General features: G+C 38.2%; 1 protein-coding gene across 1 annotated transcript; it reads left to right on the top strand.

Annotated features, from left to right (window-relative positions):
• Positions 1 to 790: 790 nt before the first annotated feature.
• On the top strand, positions 791 to 7,095 carry LOC143304123 (omega-amidase NIT2-A-like). Its single transcript, XM_076626488.1, has 5 exons — positions 791 to 922; positions 5,326 to 5,510; positions 5,912 to 6,080; positions 6,355 to 6,588; positions 6,740 to 7,095. The coding sequence occupies exons 2-4, from the start codon at positions 5,427 to 5,429 to the stop codon at positions 6,486 to 6,488; spliced, it is 387 nt and encodes a 128-aa protein (XP_076482603.1). The 5' UTR covers positions 791 to 922; positions 5,326 to 5,426; the 3' UTR covers positions 6,489 to 6,588; positions 6,740 to 7,095.
• The last annotated feature ends 18,721 nt before the right edge of the window (positions 7,096 to 25,816 follow it).

The following is a 25,816-nucleotide window of genomic DNA, read 5'->3' as shown; positions in this document are numbered from 1 at the left end:
AATATAGTATATATGCGCAATATTGAAGCGTTCAAGGGGATATAAAGGTAATGTACATCACATACACGTGTACTCTCATGCAACAAAATACAATTAGATTTAATAGTATAAGCTCTTTTATTCATCATAATAGATTGGAAATTTAAGTGTCTTACGAGGGTGAGTAAAAAGTTACCCGCTCTGTCGGTGTAGAATTTATTTTAAGCAATTGTCAAAAAAGACATACATCATTTTTTGACATAATCACTCAATTTCTGTATACACTTTGTCCATTTGCTGAAGGACCTTCGTATTTTCTCGTTAAAAAATGTTTTGGGCTGAGCTGCGAACCACGAATGCATCGTCGTCTTCACCTTTTCATCAGCTTTCTCGGCATCCATCTCGCACAAACTTTTTAAAACCCAAATCTGTCGTGCACTATTGCATAAGCAGAGCCGTGGCTGATTTGCAAATGATTTGCCACATTATCCAGCGTCACTCGTCTATTCCATAGAGCATAAGTTCATGAGCACGTTCAATGTTGTCATCGTGGATGTGGACGGGCGTCCAGCTGTTTTTTCATAACACTTGTGCGATCTTCTTTGAACTTTTGTGCCCATTCAAACACACTTCGTGACAAAACACTTTCTCCATAATGTGCATTAAATCTTTGATAAATATAGGCATCAAACAAAACCTCCGACCGCAAGAAACGAATCACAGCATCCTGCACCGTTTTCCTGCAAATCGCCATTGCAAAGCGCTATTACTCGCGCAACGGTCACAAACGAATCGACGTAACACAATGAAACCTACGCAGCAGCACTGAACAGATATTGACGTCATACGAAGAGTGCAGATGGATCAATACGGTCGACAGAAGTTTTAACTATCTGGAGTGCGGATAAATTTTTACCGAGAGTCGTATAGGAATCTATAATCTGTAAGTACACCTTTGGCTGAATGGAAATTTCTCTTACATATAGTCAAAAATGCAGAAACAGTGTATTGAATTGGAAAGTGATAAAAAATAAGTGAAGTTTCAAGGTTGCATGTGATTGCATGAGTACACAGGACGTTTTTAGCGAATAAAAAATAATTTTGAAAGACACGAGACTTATCTTGTATTTTATGCACTCTCTGTGTCCGAATTTCCAGAAGCTCTCTATCTTATGAAGTGTTTTAGATTAGCCGGAAAATTTTGTATGTACATACAAGAAGTATACGATCTAAGTGGAATATTCCATTATTCTCTTGATACAACAGAAACGAAATTTACAGAACTTCTCAGAAAGTTGGTTTATTATTACCAAATTAATAGAATTAATATACGTTTATCATCTTTACATACCTAAGTCGTGGAGGTTTATCGTGCGTAAAAAATTAGTGTCGTTTCAAAGTTACATTTCGTACATTTTAAGCCTATAATTTGTAACGTACAAAACAATGTAAGTTTGAGCTGTTTCTTATCTCCACAATAAGAAAATCCAACTTTACGTTTTTTACACAATGATATTTATGGAACAGTAATATCATATTATTGCATCGCTTGGAGAATGAAGTCAAGGTACGATGTGACCCTAGTGTAAACGCTGGGATACCCAGCTGTGCCGCACTTATAAGCATAAGACACAATACCTATTAAATACGAGGTTCATTCATGTTGTATCAGCAGTGGTCCGCCGCGGTCAGCCTGAAAGGATCGTTAAATTTTTAATCAAAGATACTGAAATATATCGATCGAATTGTATTGAAATTATACTTATATACAGTAATAATCTTCTATTGATTTGTGTATTGAAATACTCCAATTTATAATGTACATGTTATATGTATTTTGAGCAAAACTAAGATTAGAAGGAAATTAGATTAAATACCACAATGAGGTGTGAGAAGTGGGCAAGATTATTAAATTGTGTTTATCTATTATTTCTAATGTTTAAGACGTCGATTTGATGTTAATTCGAATTAACGTGTCTTCAGATACCGTATAGTTTGTAGTAACTCTGTAACTTAATTACCGTACAAGAATCCTCTCCACCCTGAGCATGTTCGGCGCATATTATACCATCAGTGATATCAGGTGCATTAGGAAATTTGGAATAAGCTATTTTGCATTCGGCGTTCTTAATCACTGGCATTTGTACTTCCATTAATGCATTACGTCGTGGTCGTCCTACGAAGAAAATAAGAAAGATATTTAAGACTGGAACTGTTTAATTTTATTATAAAATTGATATCACTTACTATATCTTAATGCTCCCCATCCAGCAACAAGGGGGTTATAGCCGACGAAGTTGCTCTTTCGTAGGGGCTCTTTCGTACAAATGGGATATACGTACCCTGAAAAATAAAAGAATAAATGAAAATGCAGGAAACGAATGACCAAAAGTATGAGAAAGAATTGTACATGCTTTATGACACAATATATGTGTACAGTAAGAAATTTCAGGATATGATACTTCAGTAATACTCAATAGCATATATATATATATATATATATATTTGAGGACTTACTCGAAAATGGCAATTCCTCCACCAATCTAAGAATGGCAATATTATGATTGTGTATGTTTTCTATTCCATCCATATGTGCATAATGTGCTGCGGTCAAAACATGCCTAGCCGATATCAGGGAACCTCCGCACTTCCATAGTGGTTTGTCTGGGTTTCGGGGATTACGAAAACCTAATGCAGCGATCCATGGCCAAGCGCCTAAAATGCAATAGTCATAGTTGTGAATATACATAATTTTTTCTCACATAACGAGTAACAACGATTATTACCTATTCGATATTCGATCATACAGCAGACGATAAGTACATACGTACAAATACTCTGAAATACAGATTTGATAAAGACAGAAATTAAATTTTTATTCCAGTGGAATGCAAATTATCAAATAATTCTATATAATTTCTATTTGAACTATACTGAACTATAAAGTTCAAACGTGTAATTTCTGCCCTAACAGTTTTTGATCTCTATCCATATTATTACTCCTATATCAATTCTTTATTTCAAGCAAAAAGATACTCTTCCTAACATGAAGTAAAAGAAAGAAATAATTCAAGTTAATAAGTAAAGTTACTACCGATGAAATCATAGCATTATTATTTAGTCTAATTGAAATGTACATTGATGTGCTGTTTAATGCCTTTAAAGTTCATTCTTTGCAGTAAATGGCTTATTATTAATCGGAAAGAAAGACATAAAACGTGCCTTCTTGATTGTCCGGTGTGGTACGTACATTCTGGATCAAACAATTTTAAAACATTTATACAGTTCAAAGATGCGTAAGAAAGCGACACCGATTACTCAACTTTCGAAGTAAAAAGCCGATCAAGTCCACCGGATTGCCCTACAGACACGTATTAATCCGTAAGAGTTAATCAACATGTTGATAATAATTATCTAAAGAAACTTTCCACGTGAAAATATAAAATTTTAATTGATTAGATATTGTGTTAGCCATACTTAAGAAAGAAAATGAAAATGAATGAAATGAAAGAAAAGGACTACCTTCAACCTCATTTTTTAAATAAACACTTTGTCAGTTTTGCGGTAAATAAATTCTTAGGAATTCAGGACAGTTTTTAGTGAATCATTTTGTTTCGACCGTTCGCGGAGAGACGCGATCGCGAGATAGCACGTCAACGAGAGTTGTAAGTTCCCGTTACGATTAAATAATCGACGCCACGAACTGATCGATCCCCTTATTTCGATTATGATAATAAGGGTAGTTCAATGAAATTCCACAGAATTAACACAAATAAATTAATGTTTATTTCAACAACTTATTAACTAGAAAGATATAAAAGGAACAAAAAAAATGTAACTGCGTTTTGGTTGATAAGTAATGCGCGACATACCACATGTGTTGACGGTTCGACTTCTCGAAAAGTTCTGAACGCCTTTCGATTTTTTTCGTTTTTTCTGGAAGGCGACCCCCACTACGTTCGGATCACGCCACATTCTTTTACTGCGAGGTAAAATACGGGCCACGAGTCGACGTTTCTGGAAGTCGCCCTGCTTAATGAACCACGCGCTTGCCACTACAATGTTTGTTTGCCGGGCAGACGCGACGATCCGTCTGCGACATTATAGTGGCGCTATCGATAGTTAAGAATATGACCTATGGTAAGCCGCATGGCGTAACATTCTCCCCCCGTTGAGAGGGTACCGATCAAACTAGCGAGGTGTGGCTGAAATTCCCATCTTATTTCGTCTCGGTGGCTAGTTGTTCGGGTTTCTCGAGATCGGGTTGAATTGGCAGTGGGACAAGCCTTTTGACGCCCCGATCCAAAATGCTCTTTGCCGTCTGAACTGTAGCTGTCCGGATGACACCATCGGCGCCTGGATGAACCTTGATAACTCGGCCCAGAGGCCAATGCATGGAGGGAACGTTGTCCTCTCTGAGGATGACGATTGTGCCCTTTTGGATGCTGTGTCCACCCTTGCTCCATTTATTGCGGTTGGTTAGCTCGTTCAAATACTCCTTATGCCAGCGGTTCCAAAAATGTTGTTTAAGCTGTTGGATATGCTGCCATTTGGAGAGTCGGTTCGATGGAATGTCTCTGAAATCTCGATCACGTAAGCACATTAATGAATCGCCAATGAGGAAATGTCCGGGAGTGAGGGCTAGGAGATCATTTGGATCGGTGGAGATAGGAGTTAGCGGGCGGGAATTGAGGACTGCTTCTATTTCTATGATAAGAGTATTACGGTGTTAAGCTCATATGTTTCTGTTTCTCCACTCGCGCTGCGCCATAATATCCTTTGATATTTCCGATCCTCTGGTCGTACGAGGAATTGCCGATACATTTTCTCGATGTCGCCAGTGAGTACGTACTGATGAGCGCGGAATCTAATTAATATACAAAATAAATTGTGAATTGATTCGAGAATATAGGATTTCCCCATTTTCATGATTATCGTGATTTTTGTATAAATATATTTTTTAACATACTAATAATTAGGTACTTATAAATTAGTATTATCAATTATTTTGCATTTATAATTCCGCCTCTAGTATAAGTATTAATTGAAAACTAACTTTATGTTTCAAAAAGTACTAGCAAAGTCGTTGAGTAACAAGCCACTGATGCTAACACAAATAGCATTGTCGTAATTAAATATTTCTAAATATTCATTTTTCATTTTGGACCTGTAGAAACAATTTATTATATATACTATTAGCTAAGTAATTGCATATTTAATTAAGTCGAAATATAAAACTTAGTTATTTTAATAATTTAAAAATAAAAAACTGACAAACATTTCAATTTAATTTATGGTTGGAACAAAAGACAGTTATTTTTCATTAATTGAAATATTGCAATGCAGAGTACTTTCCAAAATACGCCGAGAGTATTCCTGATGGTGAAACGAGCGTTGCTTCATCGAACGCAGCTAAAGAAAACAACATCTATGTAGTTGGTGGTACGATGCCTGAAATAGAGGGCGATAAATTGTACAATACCTCTACTATTTGGGGTCCCGATGGAACTTTGATAGAAAAACACCGAAAGGTAAGTAATATATTCCTTTATGGCTTTGAATTTGAAAATATCGGGGTGAAGAAAGTGACTCTATCTAGGAATAATTTAGGAATATACATATGTACATACGTATACTATAACCAATTCTATAATTTGCGGTTTATAAAATACGTTATGATACGGGAAACGCCCATTTTTGTTGTAATGTGTTTGTTGTTGTATAAATTTTTCACATACTTAAAATATTATTATACTTATTTTTTCTCCTTTTTAAACATTATTAAATGATAAGATTTTTTAATAAAAGAAAGTGATAAAAACGCTGTCAGTTATTAAATAAAAAATAATTAAAGTTTAGGAGTTGGTAACTTTGATATTAAATTACAAAAGTTGCAGCAATATAATTAGCGACCACATTTTTATGTTATTAGGTACATCTATTCGACATCGACATTCCTAATAAGATTACTTTTCGAGAGAGTGATTCACTCAGTCCTGGTAACTCCCTAACGACGTTCGATGTGAAGGGCTGCAAAATAGGTATTGGCATTTGCTATGATATTAGATTCGAGGAAATGGCACGCATTTATCGGAACAAAGGTACAGTAACTTAATCGATCAATACTTAACTAGCAAAAAATTAAATATCTTTCTTAAATATATTCTATATAAAATTAATATAATCTGTAACTCTGTATAAAAAGAAGCTTAATTTAAAAAACCAGTATATTTGCTGAAAATGAAACAAATAAAAGAATTAAAAGCACAATAAGAGGACTGTCCTCGCATATTCAGAAATGATGGAATGTGAACCGTGCAACTACGAAGTTAATTGGTATTCGGTGGCTTCATATTTCCTGCTTCTCTGGGTTAGGTTGCCAAATGCTGATATATCCAGCGGCATTCAATATGACCACTGGACCACTGCACTGGTCATTACTTCAGCGTTTCAGAGCGAATGATAATCAATTATACGTTGCCTGCATATCACCGGCTCGTGTTCCTTAAGCAAATTACGTCGCATGGGGACATACACAGTTGACCAATCCCTGAGGAAAGATTCTTTACGATTTGGAAACTCAAGAGAATATGGCAGTCACCGATATCGGTAATTTACAGCTTAAAATTAAAAGCGAGAGATCCATGATGTAATTAATTTTTAGTCTCGTTAATTTATCGATTTAGCCATCTTCCTTTGTATTTGTTGAATTTATTAGTAAGCATTACTTATTACTTCGTATGTTTCTTTTTTCTATCAGATCTAAAAGTTGTTGAGGAAGTAAGGGCTCGGATACCTACATTTTCTCAGAGACGTACAGATTTGTACGACACTGTCTGTAAGAAGGAGTAACTCTACACTAAAACAGAAAATGTTTTTTTATAATATTTCTACTACGATATCCTTTTTTTGTGAATTATTACTAATTTCTTATCATTTGTACTAAATGAATGACTCAATTAAGAAAACTAAAACGTTATAAATAATAATCTGTATATCTTGTGTATCAACATGTAATTGGATATTATAATAATATAGGAATGCTATAATAATATAGGATAATAATATAGGAGAATAATAATATAGAAAAAAATACATGCTTTTAAACACCTTTAATATCGATCACATAAATTGTTATAATTCACAATGATTACGCATACATAAAAGACCCCTTGATAGTAAAATTTACGATCAAAAGGCAATTACGTATCGTTTAACAACATTTAATTTATAACACCTTTTAAACATTTAGACAGATTAACACATAACACTTCTTATATATAAACATCAATTCGAAGTTATCAGCTTGGAGAAATTGGTCGATTAATACCTGTAGATTGTCTGTCTCGATGAAAGAATTAAAGAGAGCAAAAACATGATAATGCCGCTAATATAATATTCCTTCTTTCTTGTATCTGTCTGCCTCTCAGGTCGTTTTACTAATTACAATAAGTAATTTCGACTTCTTTGCGCTCTCTTTTAACGCATTCGAGACCGAAAGAAATTCATATCAGTCAGTAGGCAAGGGTATAATATACATATTTTATATATAACTTATGTAGTAATGTATATATCATGTTAATTTCATATTTTTTTCAATATAGAATTATTATATATATATGTCGGAGAAGCAGGGGGGATAGGGTTGTCGGTGTTTGAGGAGTCTTCATTGAAGGTAGCCATCGTTGCGGTGTAACGAAGATACGATTTATTGACACAGGTATGAATAACACAGGTTTGACAATTTATCACGGCGGTGAGACGTCCGCGACACTAGTGACAGTGATCCCAGGTTCAATAACGAATCCGCGGTCAACGGGATGACAGATAGGCGTTCTCGCTGAATCTAAGTCTGACTCGTAAACGATAATTGCTGAGCGTAAAGACGTTACTCTTTGGTCGACGGGAGCGCGTCAAAGAATGCGCGTCCCGTCCCGATGATTCCACAGAGGAAAAACTATACTGGGGTGTGTCTAAGGACACGAGATCATCGGATTCGTCGAGGAAAGCCTTCGTTTAGGAAGTAAGGGAAATTGACGTTGCTGCTAATTGGTCAATCTCCATATCGGTGGTTAGAAAAAGATGCTAGCCGCCCTCGAGGGAAAGTTGCTAGTGGGAGACGCCGCTCGTTGAAAAATATGTCTCCCCTATCTTCCCGTAGTTGGGACAAAGACTGTTTGTCTGTTTGAAGGACTTTAGTTAACTAAACCTTAAGATTTATAACGGGCCCTCGGGCTAGCCGAACATGTACTGCGGAGACGCATCGACATCTGGCAATCATCTTACTCGAAGAATAGGGTCTGCGTGTGGCGAGCCACGGGACAGAAACCGTTGGAATGTTTACTGTCGCGTGTCGCCACGAATATTTCTTTTAAGGAGAGCTATAGAATTATTCCATATGTTTGTTGGGCAAAGCGTTCATCCCTTGACCGCGGCTACGTTCGGCGACTGACTGTCGCCTCGAGCCCAAGCTCATTATCACAACTCTCCAACAATTACAATCGGATTGAATAACTACAATTGTTCAATTACAGACTCCGGTGTTCTTTCATCTCCGACATATATATATTTTTTACATTTGTAGTTGCGCACAGATTTTATTAAAGAAAAGTGTTAACAATGTGTTTTCATGATTTATTTCTCGCGACTGACTTCCATTAATCCCTAATATTCCTGTCGCTATACGCGTGTAAATCTAACATGGCTGCTCATAAATGTCATCAGTAAAGTTATAGTGACGGGTCTTTAGTTTTGCTTAATATCGAAGTAATTTTCCGTCTGCCGCTCGTTTTTCCTTATTCTACCGCAATTAGAACATTTATTTATTAATATTGCTTTAAAGTGACAAAAGTATTGTTCGTGTGAATATACGTATATATATATATATATATATATATATATATATATATATATATATTTATGTTGCGTGTCATTTTAATATGGCTAATGTTTTGTAATTCTTCGATTGCGTTATTTATTGTTTTGAGTAGTTTATTTTATAGAGTATTCGATAATATAATATATATATATATATATATATATATATATATATATATATATATATATATATATATATATACGTATTCATATGCATATTTCTCTTGGCAGTGTAGTATTCATACGAAATGAAATGTCAATTATTTATTTATCCTTTACCGGAATGTAGGCTAGTTTTAAGTATGTATCTTAGATTATCGGTTTGATAGAATTCGCACACATATATATATTTCTGACAATGTAACCTTCATTTCTTTAATAATACAATATTGTATGTTTTATGTATTCGTTAAACTATTAGTTTTTGACTTCATGTATACTTATATTTCATAAATTGATAATATTGTATTTATTGCATAGTATTGGAAGCACTGTCTCTAATATTTACTAGGTTATTACATGTTCGGCATATATGTTTATACTTATATGTAACTCTCCAAATTGATTGATTGAAATATATTTATATATATATATATATTCCTGGCGTTTCAATTATTTTCCCCTTTTGTAGTTATTCTTATTTCCTGGTTTATTTAGAATTGTGTGTATATGTATTTTGTTTATTGGTTGGATCCGTTAATCGCCCTCGTTTTGTTAATCCTTCCTTTCGTTTCGTAGTGCCGTGTGTTCGTTTGTGCATTCAAATCCTTATTCGCGTGTTTTGTATAGAATGGTTTTCTTGTTCTTGTTACGGCGCGTGCGGAGCGCGGGACGTGACATCCTCGCCCTTGGAGTTCAAATTTCCAAAGGAAATTTGACTGATGGTATCTCTGAGTTCGCTCAAGGCGGACGTAGATGTCGTTGGTAGTTGAGTGACTACCGGTGTTATCGATATCCCTTGAGGTTGTGCTGTTTGATCATCGATATTTCGTCTTCTTTTGAGGTATAGTAGCGGGTGGGTGACTGAGCCGCATATTGTTCCTAATAGGGCGATTTTCCAAATATTGCTGCACTGACAGTTCCAAATTCCATAAAACCAGTCCATAAGCTTGATACGGTATTTTTCGCTATTGTCGTTAATGTGTTTTGTCCATCATTGCCAGGATGTTTACTGTTCCAGGGACGATTGTTTTTCCTGTTGCTCCTCTGGCCAATGCGTTCAAGACTGCAGATTTTCTGCCGGGAACATGACGTGGTCCCGTAGTGCATCGAGGTCTTTTGGGTATACATTCCGCTTGTGGCCAACGACGATGGTGCTGAATATCGCCACGTTTGGCGCACGTCCGGGCGGAGTTCCTGTGGTGCGATTCCTTTGCCAAACGGGTAGTTCCGAGTAGCATTTTGTTGTATGTCGTACCTTTACTTGTACCGGAATGCATTTGACTATATGGACCGCTTCTCCTGCGATCAAAGCCATGTGTCCTGGGTTTTGGTTATGGTGTATGCAAATTCGTCGGGCGGTAAGTTTGCCAAGCTTAAAGCGTTCTCTATTAGTTTCTTCTGTGTGGTGTATCTTTGTGTCAGTGTATCATGGTATAATGTTTTCATTTCTCGAGTTTATCAGAAATAGGAATAACCTTTTATAGAAAAAGAAAATTTTATATTTATATATATTTGTTAAGGAAATTCGAGGATATGGGAATACAAATTATTGCCTACATTTCCCACACAACAGTTATACATCTATATTACTCTCTGAAGAAGTGAATGTTATAAATATCGCCTACTTTACAACATGCGTGTATATATATATAGTGGTGAACATAAGTGAAAATTATATGCATAGTTATAAATGTTGTTTGTTTACAGGTGGATAGCATCAGTGTTTGGTTTCGTGAGTGGCGTACAAATACTTTACAGTTCCACTGTGTGGATGGCTATTCATGTTCTTCCATCCGTCGTTCAAAAAATGGTTGATGAGTTCGCCATCAGTTCTGTACACACATATAAAAATAGTTAATGTATATATGTAGTATCGTGAGTGAGAGGCCTGGGAGTTGGCGGGTGAACCGCGTGGAATGTCGCGAGAGCCGAGGCGTTTGTTTTTGATCGCGTAGTTTTGGAAAGAGGAGACCTACGTGATCTTGGCCACGAGCGGTTGTCAAGGGACGGGAAAAAAGGAATCAACAAACAGAGTTTGCGAGTGGCGTTGCCGAGAGAGTGTTGATTGCATTTTGTGAAAGTCGAGTCGTTATCTAATTATTTAGTTGTGCTGTTTTCTGTACGTTTGGTGTGAATAGTTCAGGTTGAACAACGATCGTCTTTTTCTGTCCGATTAACATCTGTATCATCCATTCCTTGTAAATATATTATATCACGATATTACATATATATATTATTTATTTTTTTTTTATATATATAATTTTCGTTTGGATCTGTTCCTTTGTACGAATACTGTATCCCTGTATATAATATAATATATATAATATGTTATAATTATGTTAGTTGTTATTTATTATATATATTTTCCTTAACTCTCTCCCCCATTTTCTTGTGTTTTTTTTTTTTATTAGTACCTAACATTGCTATTATGATGCTGTATTGTATTGCATTGGCTGTTATTTGTATGTGCGCGCGACAAATTTTTCAACATGGTCGCTCGCGTGTCTCTTTGGTATGGCGTTGGTTTAATGTCAACAGTAACGTGTTGTTGAAATAACTAATTAATTGTTAATCACTATAATTTTATTTAGTAGTGTTTTGTAATATTGTTTTGTGTTTCGTGATATTGTGTGTGTCAATACCGTGTGCTACTTTAATGCGATAGCATGGATTGTATTGTTACCGAATTTCAATAGTCATTGTTTCGATTATACGTGACTTGCATTTATGTAAGTCTCGTTTAATTTAGTTAATGTTTTGTGTATTGTGTTACCAGTTATTTCGTGTAGCATAACTTTATTCCTTTGCACCGAGTTCAGTCATGTCTTGTCGTTAATATTTAGTTAGTCTATCTTGATTAATATATATATTTAACAAATATTTAAGAAACAATGGCGGGTGTAGTGGAATCGTTGGACGAAGAAATGGTTTTGACATTGTCGGAAAAGCTTAAAGCATGGGATGCGAACTTTCGCGATATGAGTGCAAAACTCGCCGAATTACAAAGCGGCTTATTCGAACTTAAAACAAGAACCTAAAACACCCGTATCGCCGCCGACAACGCAACAAGAGACGGTCCAGCCGAGTGGACATACCCAGCCAATTAAGCTAAAAGATGCGATCGAATCGGTGCCAGTGTTTGACGGATATCGACCATCGGTATTCCACTTTTTAAGAGCTTGTGAGCGCGCGCGAAATATGATTCCCAGATATCAAGAACCTCAATTGGTAAAATTGTTAGTAAATAAGCTCCGTGGACACGCGCTCCTCGCCATCGAAGACACAGAATTAATGAGTCTAAACGGTTTCGGAAACAAATTAAAGGATCTATTCGGCCCAAAGAAATCTCTTAACGAATATAAAGAGGAATTAGGAACGATATTTCAACGACCCGGGGAAGACATATTACATTATATGGATCGCGTTAGAAATCTTAGATTGGCAATAATGGACGGAGAAAGAGGCGACTACGGCATCATATCCCCCGATATCCAAGATACTATAGATTGGGAAACGAAAGAAGCTTTCGTTAAAGGACTTCCGAACGAGGTATATGTGCGAGTAAAAATAGCAGGGTACCATACTTTAGAAGATGCGTATCGTCAAGCCGTCAAAGCAACACACGAATTGAAACAAATAACCGATAGAACGCGACCCCAACGACCGACACCCTCGAACTATTACAGACGCGACAACGCACATCCTTCGAACACTAACAACAATATCAGGAACAACCGCCAAGATCGAAGATCGCTACCTCCATCGCAGAATTTTTTGAATTCTACAAGACAAAATATCACGTGTAACTATTGCAAAAAACCCGGGCATCTAGTGAAAGACTGTTACAAATTTAAAGCCCGAGTAGATGCCGGATTAATCGTACCCTATGCTTCGAGACCATCGGGAAACCAAACACGTCCTTCGGGAGAATGGAGCGAGCCACGAAGGAACGATACGCCGAATCGCCCAAGAGTACAGGCGGCAACCAGGCGACCGGCGCCGACGGCAACAAACACAACAAGGACAGCCACCCCCGCGAGATCGACTCCACCACCCATAACGAGAGACAGAGCGAACGCAATGCCGACCATAAGATCGAACGAACAACCACTAAATATTGTGGGGGAGTCATCCCACAACCAAACGAGGTCACAGACAGAGAATCCAGAATCTCAAGGCAAAAGGAAAAGAGTGAAGCACAAGCAACCGGCGAAGGAAAATCATCAGGAGTTGAATTCAGATTCGGAAGGCGACCTCTCCGAATTATTTCAATAAAATTTAACGATTCCCCAACGACTCCAACTGCACGAATAGTTTCCCCAAATCTAAAGACTAAGACGAGTTTATTATTAGACTCTGGATCGGAAATCAACATTATCAAGAAACCTGCTATACTCGATGCAGCCATCATCGACGAAAAGGAATCAATCGAAGTGCGAGGAATTACGGCAACGAGCCTGGTCTTCTTAGGGCAGACGGTAATACAGGTTGCGGGCCATCCGGTTGTTTTTCATGTAGTCGATGATTCATTGCTAATTGATCAAGACGGAATCCTACGATCCGAATTTTTTGCAGGTTGTAAGGCTCGTTTAGATTATGAGGGAAAACATATCAGATGGGGAAATATTTATATTCCCTTCGATACTAAAGAAAAAATAATTATACCGAAGCGAAGTTCAATAACGTGTTCGATTAATATCGCTAATCCAGAGATAAAAGAGGGATTTATTCCAAGAATCGAGCCGAACAAGGGAATCTATTTTGGTAATGCAGTTGTGAGGAATCATAAAGGAAAAGGTTACATAAGAGTAATAAATACTACTTCGAGAGATTACGTATTTACAACACCAACGATGGTAATTAAAGAATTTGAAAATCCCCCCCCCCCCCCGCTTCCTAGGACAGCGTGTAATACAGTTCTAAGATCGGAGGAAAGTAGATACGATAAAATAAATGAGTTACTACGACTCGAACATTTGAACGAAGAAGAAAAGGAAAATGCTAAAAAATTGATTCGTAATAATCAAGATAGGTTTCATATTCCAGGAGATACATTGGAAGCAACCGAAGTTCTGGAACATAGGATAATTACAACGGATAATATACCCATCAATACTAAACAGTATCGATATCCACCAATACATCGAGAAGAAATAAATCGACAGGTCCAAGAACTACTAGATACGGACGTAGTGGAACCATCAATATCTCCATATAACTCCCCGTTATGGATTGTGCCCAAAAACCCGATTCGCAAGGAAAGAAGCGCTGGAGATTAGTCATCGATTATAGAAAATTGAACGATAAAACGATTGGCGATGCCTTCCCACTACCCAACATTACAGAAATATTGGATCAATTAGGAAGTGCAAAATATTTTTCCACATTTGACTTGGCATCGGGCTTTCACCAGATCCGTATGTCACAGGAAGATGCCCGCAAAACTGCATTTTCGACACCATACGGGCATTTTCAATTCAAAAGAATGCCCTTTGGATTAAAAGATGCCCCAGCAACATTTCAACGTTTGATGAATTCAATATTATCTGGTCTGCAAGGAGTAGAACTATTCGTCTATCTGGATGACATAGTGATTTATTCCACGTCTCTCCAAGAACACGAAATTAAATTTAATAAATTAATGGAAAGACTGAGGAAAGCTAAATTACGATTACAACCTGATAAGTGCGAATTTTTACGACACGAGGTGAATTATTTAGGACATGTAATTAGTGAGGATGGCGTGAAACCCGACCCAAAGAAAGTCGAAGCCGTATCAAAATTTCCACGACCAAAGAGGGCGAAAAATATCAAACAATTTCTGGGACTAGCAGGATATTACAGAAGATTTATACCCCGATTTCCCCAAGGTCGCGAAACCATTGACACAACTATTAAAGAAAGACACTCCCTTTAAATGGACAGAAAATCAAGAAAACGCATTCAATAATTTAAAGACAGCGTTAGTGACGAAACCCATCCTGCAATATCCAGACTTTTCTAAACCCTTTAACCTTACTACAGACGCATCAGGATATGCAATAAGCGGTGTACTGAGTCAAGGGCCAATCGGAAAGGATTTGCCGATTGCGTATGCCTCAAGGCTATTAAATCCCGCCGAACAAAACTACTCTACCATAGAAAAGGAGTGTCTGGCAATTGTTTACAGCGCAATGCACTTCCGACCGTATCTTTACGGAAGAAAGTTTACCATCGTAACCGATCATAAACCTTTAGTGTGGATGCATTCTATCAAAGATCCTACTTCAAGAATTTGGAAATGGAAATTAAAGTTATCGGACTTCGAATTTGATATTGTATACAAAGAAGGCAGGGCGAACGCAAACGCAGACGCATTATCTAGGAACCCTCCGGAAGTTTGTTTATCAATCAGAAAGAGAGAGGAAGTCTCACCAATTCGCTATCCTGTCTCAAAAAGATTCGAAATAGATACGTCAACCGAAGACTCTCCCATATTCGAAGCTAAACCACACGTCTTGCCTCAATCCAGTGATTCTAAAAATCAAGGAAAGGGTTTTACCCGAAAACATTTTACAATAGAAGAAACCCCCATAAAATATTTAAACCAAGCATTAGCAGAAATCGATGTAAGTACAGATAGAGAAATAACCAATCGAGAAAAAGAAGGCACGGATACAACAAGCGAAAAAGAGACCTCCACTGTAATTCCAGAACTAATTCAACAACGAGAAAAGGACACGAGACTTACGATAATTGCGGAACTAAGAATTTCAGAAACCCGAGACTCAATTGCGAGAGTAAATGACCATAAAGTAGTATTTATAGATATACATGGCAATCCGATAGATAAAGGAACCTTAGAAATGAAGGAAACGGGAAAATTACCTCGTTATGAAGATTTAATGTTAGAAAAAGCAAGATTGAATTACGATTCTGGAAAATACATTGTATTCCTACCGATAAAGGAAAATAGAAATATTCCAATAATACCAGAAAATTTATTAAACTCGCTAAGATCTCTATTAGACGCAGTAAATGAAAAACAGTTAACTTCGTTCAGCATTAGCAAAGGAAACTTGGAGGAAATACCCTGGCGATATACAATCAGAAAATTAAAGGAAATATTTATGGAAAAAACCTTATCCATCACCATTTGCACTGGAGAAGTAATTACTCCACCTGTGGAAGCGCGGAACAACATAATACGAGAAAAACATGAATCAAGCGTAGCAGGACACAAAGGAATTACCAAAACTTATCAAAGAATACGACAACACTACTATTGGGAAAATATGAAAAAGGAAATTCAAGATTACGTAAGAACATGTAAGGAATGTCAATTAAAGAAACTCACAAGAATAAAAGCAAAACAACCAATGGTACTTACAGACACACCAGGTAAAGCATTCGATAAAATTAGTATGGATATTGTAGGACCATTACCAAAAACTCAAAAGGGAAATGAATATATATTAACCATCCAAGATTTATTAACAAAATACTCAATTGGGATTCCACTAGGAGGAATCTCTTCAGCCGAGATAGCGGACGCTTTTGTAAAGGGATTTATTTGTCGTTTCGGATCACCGAGAGCTATTCTCACTGATCAAGGAACGAACTTTACATCCTCACAAATGAAGAAAGTAGCAAAGAGATTCCGCATCAAACAATACACCACGACGGCATATCATCCACAAAGTAACGGTTCAATCGAAAGACCTCACCACGTGCTGATAGAATATCTCAAATTATACATTGAAAATTCCAAAAATTCGGACGAATGGGTAGAATTAGCTATGTTTTCCTATAATACCTCTGTACACGAAGGAACGAAATTCTCCCCGCACGAATTAGTTTTTGGACATTTAGCCAGAGAACCTACTGGTGAAGTAATAATCGAAGAGAACATGGAACCAACTTACGCAGAATATCTCGAAGACCTGTTCGATAAAATTAACACCGTACAACGAATGGCAAGAGAAAATTTGATAAAATCCAAACTAAGATCAAAAGAATACTACGACCGACGAATCAACCCCCAAGATTTTAAAATAGGAGATTCGATATATTTACTAAAAGAACCCAGTAAAGGAAAATTCTCCGATCAATATACTGGACCATACAAAGTGCTAGAAATCTTGCAGAACCAAAACGTCAAGATCGAAGTAAAAGGGATTCCGCGAACGGTGCATTTAAACAAGTTAAAACTAGCGCATAATCGAAATAAGCAATGAATAAAGCGATTTCAGTGGGCAACGTAGTGCGGTGGTATATGTTATAGTGCTGTTCGTCGAATAATACAGATATCGAACACCTAAAAGGAAAAAGGAAAATTATTATACGTGTTTCAATTATTGCTTAAATATAAAACGTGTTAACTCAATGAACAATTAACTAGTGAAAGTGAAAGTTACCTTGTGAACAAGTGATCAACATACAAGAAAGTGTACGTGCAAGTATAGGTTATGGATCATTGTTCGTGGAACACAATGTATGACAGCTACCTAAAATAAGTGAATAAATTAGTTTCAATTGTCTCGGTGCAAAATACAAGGTTACTAAATGTTATAACTATATTATGGATAAATCAAAAGGAGGTGTAACACTGTTCGTCGAATAATACAGATAGCGAAAACCTAAAAAGAAAAAGGGAAAATTATTATGTGTACTCCAATTATTGTTTGAATATACAACATGTCGATTCAATAAATAATTAAAAGAGGGGAAGTGAAAGTTACCTTGTAAACAAGTAATCATCATACAAGAAGGTCTACATGCAAAATAGGTTATGGCTCCCTGCTTGCGGAACACCATGTACCAGCTGAAAATAAACGAACGAATTAACTTCAATTGCCTTAATGCAAAGAGCAGCATCGCTAAATGTTATAACGGTGCTGTGGAGGCGTGGCACTGTTTGTCGAATGACACAGATAGCGGAAACTTGGAAAAAGAAAAGAAGTTTATTACGAGTGTTCCAATTACTGTTTGAATGTAAAACGTGTTAGTTCAACGAATAACGAAAACAGTGAAAGTGCAACTTACCTCGTGAACAATCAATCACCATACAAGGAAGTGTACATGCATGGATTTCGCAGATTAACAAGAAGAAATAAAATAGCTGATAAATATAGAAAGTGGTTAGAAAATAATTAAGATAGATTAATTGAGAGTTAGTAATAAATATAACCGGAGTAAAAGGATATTTTATTATGTATTAATCTACGTAGTATTGTTATATTATTATATCTAACATGTAGAAATGGATTTTGTACGCATATATGTATATAATTCCAATCCAAGTAGTATTCATAATATTTATTTTCACTGATAACAAGTACGTAAAACCTAAAATAAAACAAAGGTTTTAACAATAAAAAAAACAAAAAGAAAAGAAAAGGGGAAGAAGAAAAAGAAAGAAGAAAAAAAAAGGAAAGAAAAAAAATATAATATACATAAATATAAAATTTTCTTTTTCTATAAAAGGTTATTCCTATTTCTGATAAACTCGAGAAATGAAAACATTATACCATGATACACTGACGCAAAGATACACCACACAGAAGAAACTAATAGAGAACGCTTTAAGCTTGGCAAACTTACCGCCCGACGAATTTGCATACACCATAACCAAAACCCAGGACACATGGCTTTGATTGTTATTTAATAAGGTTTTGGGTTTATAAAATAACGATTCACTTAGATTCGTTTTCTCCAATATATTTCAGTCTTATAACACGTCTTACCACACAGGAATCTCCAGGTCAATAGAACAACGTGGTCGACTTCTAAGACAAAAGAGCGTCGTTAGAAGTCGTACCAACTTAGCTTGTAGTAAGCAGCGATCGTACCAACTTAACATTTCTCAACACTCCCCTTTGATCGCTAGTTTCTACAAGCCCCATAGCTTTGGTAAATTGCTGAGTCTTAATCCTATTTAGGCCTTTGGTGAGAATGTCAGCCACATTCTCAGGACTAGGTACATAAGTATAATCTAGTATCCCCCTCGATACGCAGTTCTTAACGTAAAAGTAACGCACTTGGACGTGCTTAGAACTCTCAGCAACTATTTCGTCCTTTGACCATGAAATAGCTCCGATATTATCGCAGAATATCTTGCAGGGGCGAGGGCAATATGACAGTTGACCCAATTCCTTTAACAGTAAAGAAATCCACACTGTTTCCCTTGCTGCTTCCTGCATTGCCACAAATTCCGCTTCGCACGTCGATTGAGCTATAATCGGTTGTTTTTTGGATAGCCAGGATATCGCACCACCAGCGAGTATGAACACATACCCGCTCCTGGATTTCCTGTCTACCGTACAACCCGCAAAATCCGAGTCGCAAAACACCTTCAGAGGTTGCCCGGTCCTTTGGTATACTAACTTCAAGTCTTTGGTCTTTAGTAAATATCTGAATACCCGCTTCACTGCTTTCCAATCGGATACAGTCGGATTCGCGCATCTTTGGCTTAGTTTCCCTATTGCACACGCAACATCAGGACGACTTACAGTAGCTACATACATTATGTGCCCCACAGCTTGTTCATATAATTTACTGTCGAAAGGCTCATCACGTTCAATATCAAAACCAGCCTCACATTCTCTAGCTAGCGGTGTCGACACTCCCACCACCCCAACCTCACTGGTAATGTCAAACAGATCCAGCATTTGACCTATCTGTACAGATTGATCGAATACTACAGTGGTGCTGTTTGGCTTACTCAGGTGGATGGACAGAAATTGAGTGTCTACACCTAGCATTCTAACATCTAATTTGTCCTTAATCCTAGTTTTGAATATCTCAATCCACTCATTCGTCCCAAACACAAGGATGTCGTCCACATACACAGCTACAATAAATTTTTTAGACGCATCCACATACACACATGGACCACTCACGCATGGGTTCAGACTCATACCTCTTAAAATGCTATCGATGTGTCTAAACCACATTCTTCCAGCTTGCTTCAGTCCATACAGGCTCTTTTTGAGCTTACACACAAATTTAGTTCTGTCTTTACCTGGAACTCTAAAGAGTTCTGGTTGCTCCATGTATGTAATATCGTGATGTAATATGTTTACAAAAAGTGGACAATAGAGATGTTAATCAGACAGAAAAGACGATTGTGGCTTAACTTGAACTATTCATACTAAACGTACAGAACACAGCGCAATCCACACTCTCTCGGCAACGCCACTCGCAACCTCCGTCTCCGCTCGACTCGCACTCGGCTTCTCCGCTCGCACTCTGTTTCTCGACTCGCACACTGTTTCTCGACTCGCACTCTGCTCCGCGACTAACACTCTCTGGCCGTTGTCCCATTCTATTGCCCTTTTCCTAGACCCACCGCACACGTGTTCTGCAGACGCTCGTGGCCAGGGTCACGTAGGTCTTTTCCACGAAACTATGCACTTGAAAAGACCGATGACACATTGATGGGCCCGACGGCGCCTCGGCTCTCGCGACACTGTTCATAGTTCGTCCGATATTTCCCAGGCCTTTCGTCCACGATACTACATGTATATATCCTCATCCAGAAGGCTGTTGAGATACCCACATTCCACATCGATGTGCCCGTAAACCCACTCATTTTCCGCACATAGTGCAAGCAGAATTCTTAGAGTTTTGCGTTTTACTATTGGACTAAAGGTTTCTGAATAATCTACTCCAGGCCTCTGCCAGAATCCCCGAGCTACTAGCCTAGCCTTATACCTATCAGGGTCTCTCTTTATCACAAGCACCCACTTACAGTCTATAACGTTTTTATTTAAGGGTCTTTGCACAATGTCCCACACATCTTTACTTTTTAGATTGTCTAGTTCCTTCCTTATTGCATCAGTCCATTTTTGAGCGTCTGGCCCCCTCAGGGCTTCATACACATTCACAGGTACACACACGTTTTGAGCTTTACAAACAGTCGCAGTGTGAGCACAACAATCACATATTCTTGGTTTGTGTAGTCTTGCCGACCTCCTCGGCACAAACGGTACACTCACAGTATTCACTGGATTGTCCTCACACGTTAAACTGTCCATAAAGTAGTCGGTTTCCCCTTCGTCGTTTTCTCCGTCACTCTGTGTCTCGACGTCAGTTTGACCGGCTTCTCCCCTATGTTCAAAGGTTTCTACATCCCATATCCATTCCGAGGACTTATCCTTTATATGGTTCGTTTCCGCCTTAGCGCTCTTGTAGGGAAACGTGTTCTCCTCGAACCTGACATGACAGGATATTATCACCTTTTGGATCTTCGGTAGGTAAATTCTATAACCTTTGACCTGTCTGTCATATCTCACAAATATCCCCTCATCCGCTCTGCTCTCGAATTTTCCTCCGCTTGGACTCTTTAGATACCAGACTCTGCATCCAAACACTCTCAGTCTGTTTATCTCCCCTTGGAGGTCGCATCCCTTACCCTTCCATAATTCCAGTGGGATCTTGTCTCCGATGGCAGCGGATGGGCATAGGTTTTTTATGTGGCATGCCGTGTTCACAGCCTCCCCCCACAGATAGTCAGGGAGTCCAGATTGGATGAGTAAACATCTGGACATCTCGACCAGGGTTCTGTTCGCTCGTTCGGAGACCCCATTTTGTTCAGGGTTTCTAGGAACAGTTTTCCTGTGTAAGATGCCTTTCTCCTTCAGGTAGTTCTCGAAGTTTTCTCCTGTGTACTCACCCCCGTTATCTGTTTGAAGGGCACTTATCTTGGATTGGTGTAAAGCCTCCACCTCCGCCTGGTACTCCTTGAAGCACTTGAGTACTTCATTCTTCCTACTGATGATTCTGACGTGCATGAAACGAGAAAAATCATCTATGAACGTTACGAAATAATTGCCTCCGCCCAGCGACTTGCATTGCGTTCTGCCACTAATATCGCTGTGAACTATTTCTGAAGGACGTTGACACATGTGGTGGGCTTTCTTCGGAAATGGTACTTTTGTCATTTTCCCTTTCACGCAGACCCCGCATGGTTCCTCATGTATCCTAGAGCCCTCCTTCACGTTCCTCACAGGGATCTTTCTCATCGCGTCCCCATGTAGATGACCTAACCTCTCATGCCATGACACGATACCTTTGTACGCCTTAGCTTCAATAACCTCGGCGTGGTCGTCATCATTTCCAGGTTCCTCTTGATCGTTCTCCATGGAAACGTTTGCTACATGCCTCTCAGGTGGTATTGTCTCTAGGTAGTACACGTTGTCTCCTACCTTTGAGTTAAATACCACATCCCCATCATCATGTGTGCCGACGGCCTCATCCTTCGTACACACTGTGGTGACGCCTTTCACTGCCAATTGCCTGATCGAGATTAGATTTACATCTAATTCAGGCACCCACAGGGCGTTCGACAAGGATAGACTCCACCCGCCACAGGCTTTGGTCATCTTCACGACGATCGTGCTTTTTCCCTTGACTTCCAGGTAGCCCTTACCAATCCGGATCTGTCCAGTCGCAGGCACGAAGTCCACGAACCTATTACCTATCCGGGGTCATATGGTTTGAGGCTCCCGAGTCAAGATAGCTGATCCTGTCCCTTTCCACGTGGTTGATAGATGATAAAGCCAGTGTGGAGATAAGTCCCTTGGATCTCGGTTTATCTTCCGATCCTTTCTCCACTTTGTTTTCTGGGTCTTTCTCTTCCTTGTCTTCTTTTCCCTCATGGCAGTTGTACGATATGTGGCCTCGTTTTCCACATTTATAGCATTTTTTATCCTTTGGGTTTTTGTGCTTTTTCTTAGCGCCATCTTGATTTTGTTGGGGCTTGGTCTTCGATTGTTTGCAAGCCGCCATTGCACTGTTCTTCTCGGAGGGACCCATGGCCGCTTCCATTCTCCTTTCCTCAAGTAGGAGATCGGATTTCACGACCCTCGAGGTTAGTTTCTTATCGAGTCTTACCGTCCTAAGATATGTCGTGTAGTTTGGGTCCGCCACGAGGCCGGCTAAGATGAAACACGCCATCATGTGGTCTTCGATTCTTAAACCTGCGTTGGAAATTTTTTCGCACAGATTGTATATCTTTCCGCAGTATTTTGCGACGTCCATATCGGGGTTTTTTCTATGGTACCCAGTTCCCGTATGCATAGGACAGTGTCCATCGACGTGGATCTTCCATGGACGTCCTCTAGCGCCTTCCAACAATCCCTCGCTGTCTTCAAGGATTTAATTTCTCCGATATATTCGGAGCGAATATGTCGGAAAAGATATGCACGTGCCATGTTATCCTTCCTCATGCATTCTGGGTCCAGCCTTTGCGCTTCCGTAAATCCTGGTTCTATTGCCTCCCAGCAACCCAGGAAAATTAGCGAGGCTTCCGTCATTGTCTTCCAATACTCGTAATTCCCCTTTCTTAGGACCGGCTTCATATCGCTGTCCACATCACTTACTTTGTCGTGATCGGCCATGGCGTGGTCTCTTCTCGGATTGTCTTAGAAAACACAAAAAACTCAAAAAAATAATACCGTTTTTCCCCGCAGTTTACTGCTCTGGGCCCATAACCTGTTATTTAATAAGGTTTTAGGTTTATAAAATAACGATTCACTTAGATTCGTTTTCTCCAATATATTTCAGCCTTATAACACGTCTTACCACATAGGAATCTCCAAGTCAATAGAACAACGTGGTCGACTTCTAAGACAAAAGAGCGTCGTTAGAAGTCGTACCAACTTAGCTTGTAGTAAGCAGCGATCATACCAACTTAACATTTCTCAACATTGATCGCAGGAGAAGCGGTCCATATAGTCAAATGCATTCCGGTACAAGTAAAGGTACGACATACAACAAAATGCTACTCGGAACCTCAATCACCCCTATTATCTCAACGGAAATCAGGGGATCGATCAATTCGTGGTGTCGATTGTTATAATCGTAACGGGGATTTACGACCCCCGTTGACGTCTCTCCACGCGATTACGTCTCCCCGCGATTGGTCGAAGAAACAAGCCGGATATATATATATTTTAGCGTTGCTGGATTGGATAGGAATGTGAGATTTTTCGTTGTTTTATATAAATTTATTTTTACGTTTGACTGCTTCTTCTCTTTTAATTTCGCTGTAATAGTTTGCCGTTAGAACCGAAACTCAATTCATTTACTACGATGGATTCTCTTACCACGATTTTCTTGCCTTTTGAGTTTAATAATCGAGGATGATTCTAACGATCCTCTCTGTGTGGGACTCGTGTGATTTCGCAAGCCTTGCCCATAGACGGGTAGTATTTTACCAACAGTGGGAGGAGGAATGCGAGGATCGACGGGTGTTTTTTTGATAATCGAAAACACCGTTTGCACAAGCCAACACAGCGAACGATCCTTTGCTTAAATTTCCGAAGGGAAATTGTTCTGATATTTCTCTCTTACAATCGCATGCACGATGGCAAGAATATCAATTATTAGCAATGCCGGTATTGCTCTTAATTTTCGATTGACCCCGACGATGTATTTAATAGTCCTTTCTGTGCGGGATTTGTGTGATTTCGCTAGCCTTGCCCAAAGACGGGCAATATTTTGCCAACAATGGGAGGAGGAATGCGAAGATCAGTGGGTGTTTCAGTAGCTGAAAACACCGTTCGCACAAGCCGACACAGCGGACAACTCCTTTGTTTAAAGTTTAAACAATGATTCTATCTTCAAAACTGTTCACGAAAATAAAACGAGACCGATGATAGGAAGTTCTAATTCGATTCTCGAGGGCAACGAAATTATCAGAGAAAAAGGAAATTCTCAAAATTAATTTTCTTACCTTGAGGAGTAGGCGCTGTCTGGCGCCATTACCTCAGCTGCTCCAGTGGTCGTCGAAGTTTTTGCTGGGTTTATTACTTGAACTCGAATATAGTTTACTATCAACTTTTACTTTATTTATCTATTTCGATACAGACAGAACAATTTACTAACTGGATTAATACCGCAATAACAATGCGCGTTCAAAGATAAAATTTTCTTTTTACTTAGTCGCGGCTCTCTTTTCTTGACCGAAAAACTAAAGACCCCGAAGCGCAAAATACTATACAAAATTTCTAAAGATGAGCGCAATAACGAACGTAGTAACAATGAGCTCAAAGAGTGAACAAAATAATTATGAACCGTAACAACGAAGATCGCAATAATAATGAACAAAGAATAATGAACGGTAATAACAATGATCACTATAATAATGAGCGAAGAATAATGAGCGTAATAAGAATGTTTACCAGAATAATAATGAGCAAAGAATAATGAACGAAGAATAATGTAATAAGAATGTTCACCAGAATAATAATGAGCAAAGAATAATGAACGAAGAATAATGAACGTAATAAGAATGTTCACCGGAATAATAATGAGCAATGAACGTAATAAGAATGTTCACCAGAATAATAACGAGCAATGGACGTAATAAGAATGTTCACCGGAATAATAATGAGCAATGGACGTAATAAGAATGTTCACCGGAATAATAATAATGAGCCCTGCTCTACATTGCTTTGCTTATTTATAATGCCATCCCCCACGGGGTGGTGGTCCGCTGGGGGTACGCTTATGATTGTTTTTGCGATTTTGATGTTTTTCCCTTTCTTGTTGTTTCCCTAGGGTTCAGAGATCGACGTTCGAACAATGTTTGCGGAGGCATTTCCATCAGAGGTTCCTTAATATTATTATTTTTTTTCTTCTAAATGTCTTTTGTTTTTATGTATGATATATATATATATATATATTTATATATTTTTTAAATGTGATATCTATTTTATGGTTGTTAAATATATGTATTTTAATTTTATATTTCCCCCTTTTTAATTGATTATATATATATATATATTCCTGGCGTTTCAATTATTTTCCCCTT

This window comes from Bombus vancouverensis, unplaced genomic scaffold (genome assembly GCF_051014615.1).
Source record: "Bombus vancouverensis nearcticus unplaced genomic scaffold, iyBomVanc1_principal scaffold0022, whole genome shotgun sequence".
NCBI lineage: Eukaryota > Metazoa > Arthropoda > Insecta > Hymenoptera > Apidae > Bombus > Bombus vancouverensis.
The sequence above is the reverse complement of the archived record's forward strand: the minus strand, read 5'-3'. Positions and strand labels throughout refer to the sequence as shown.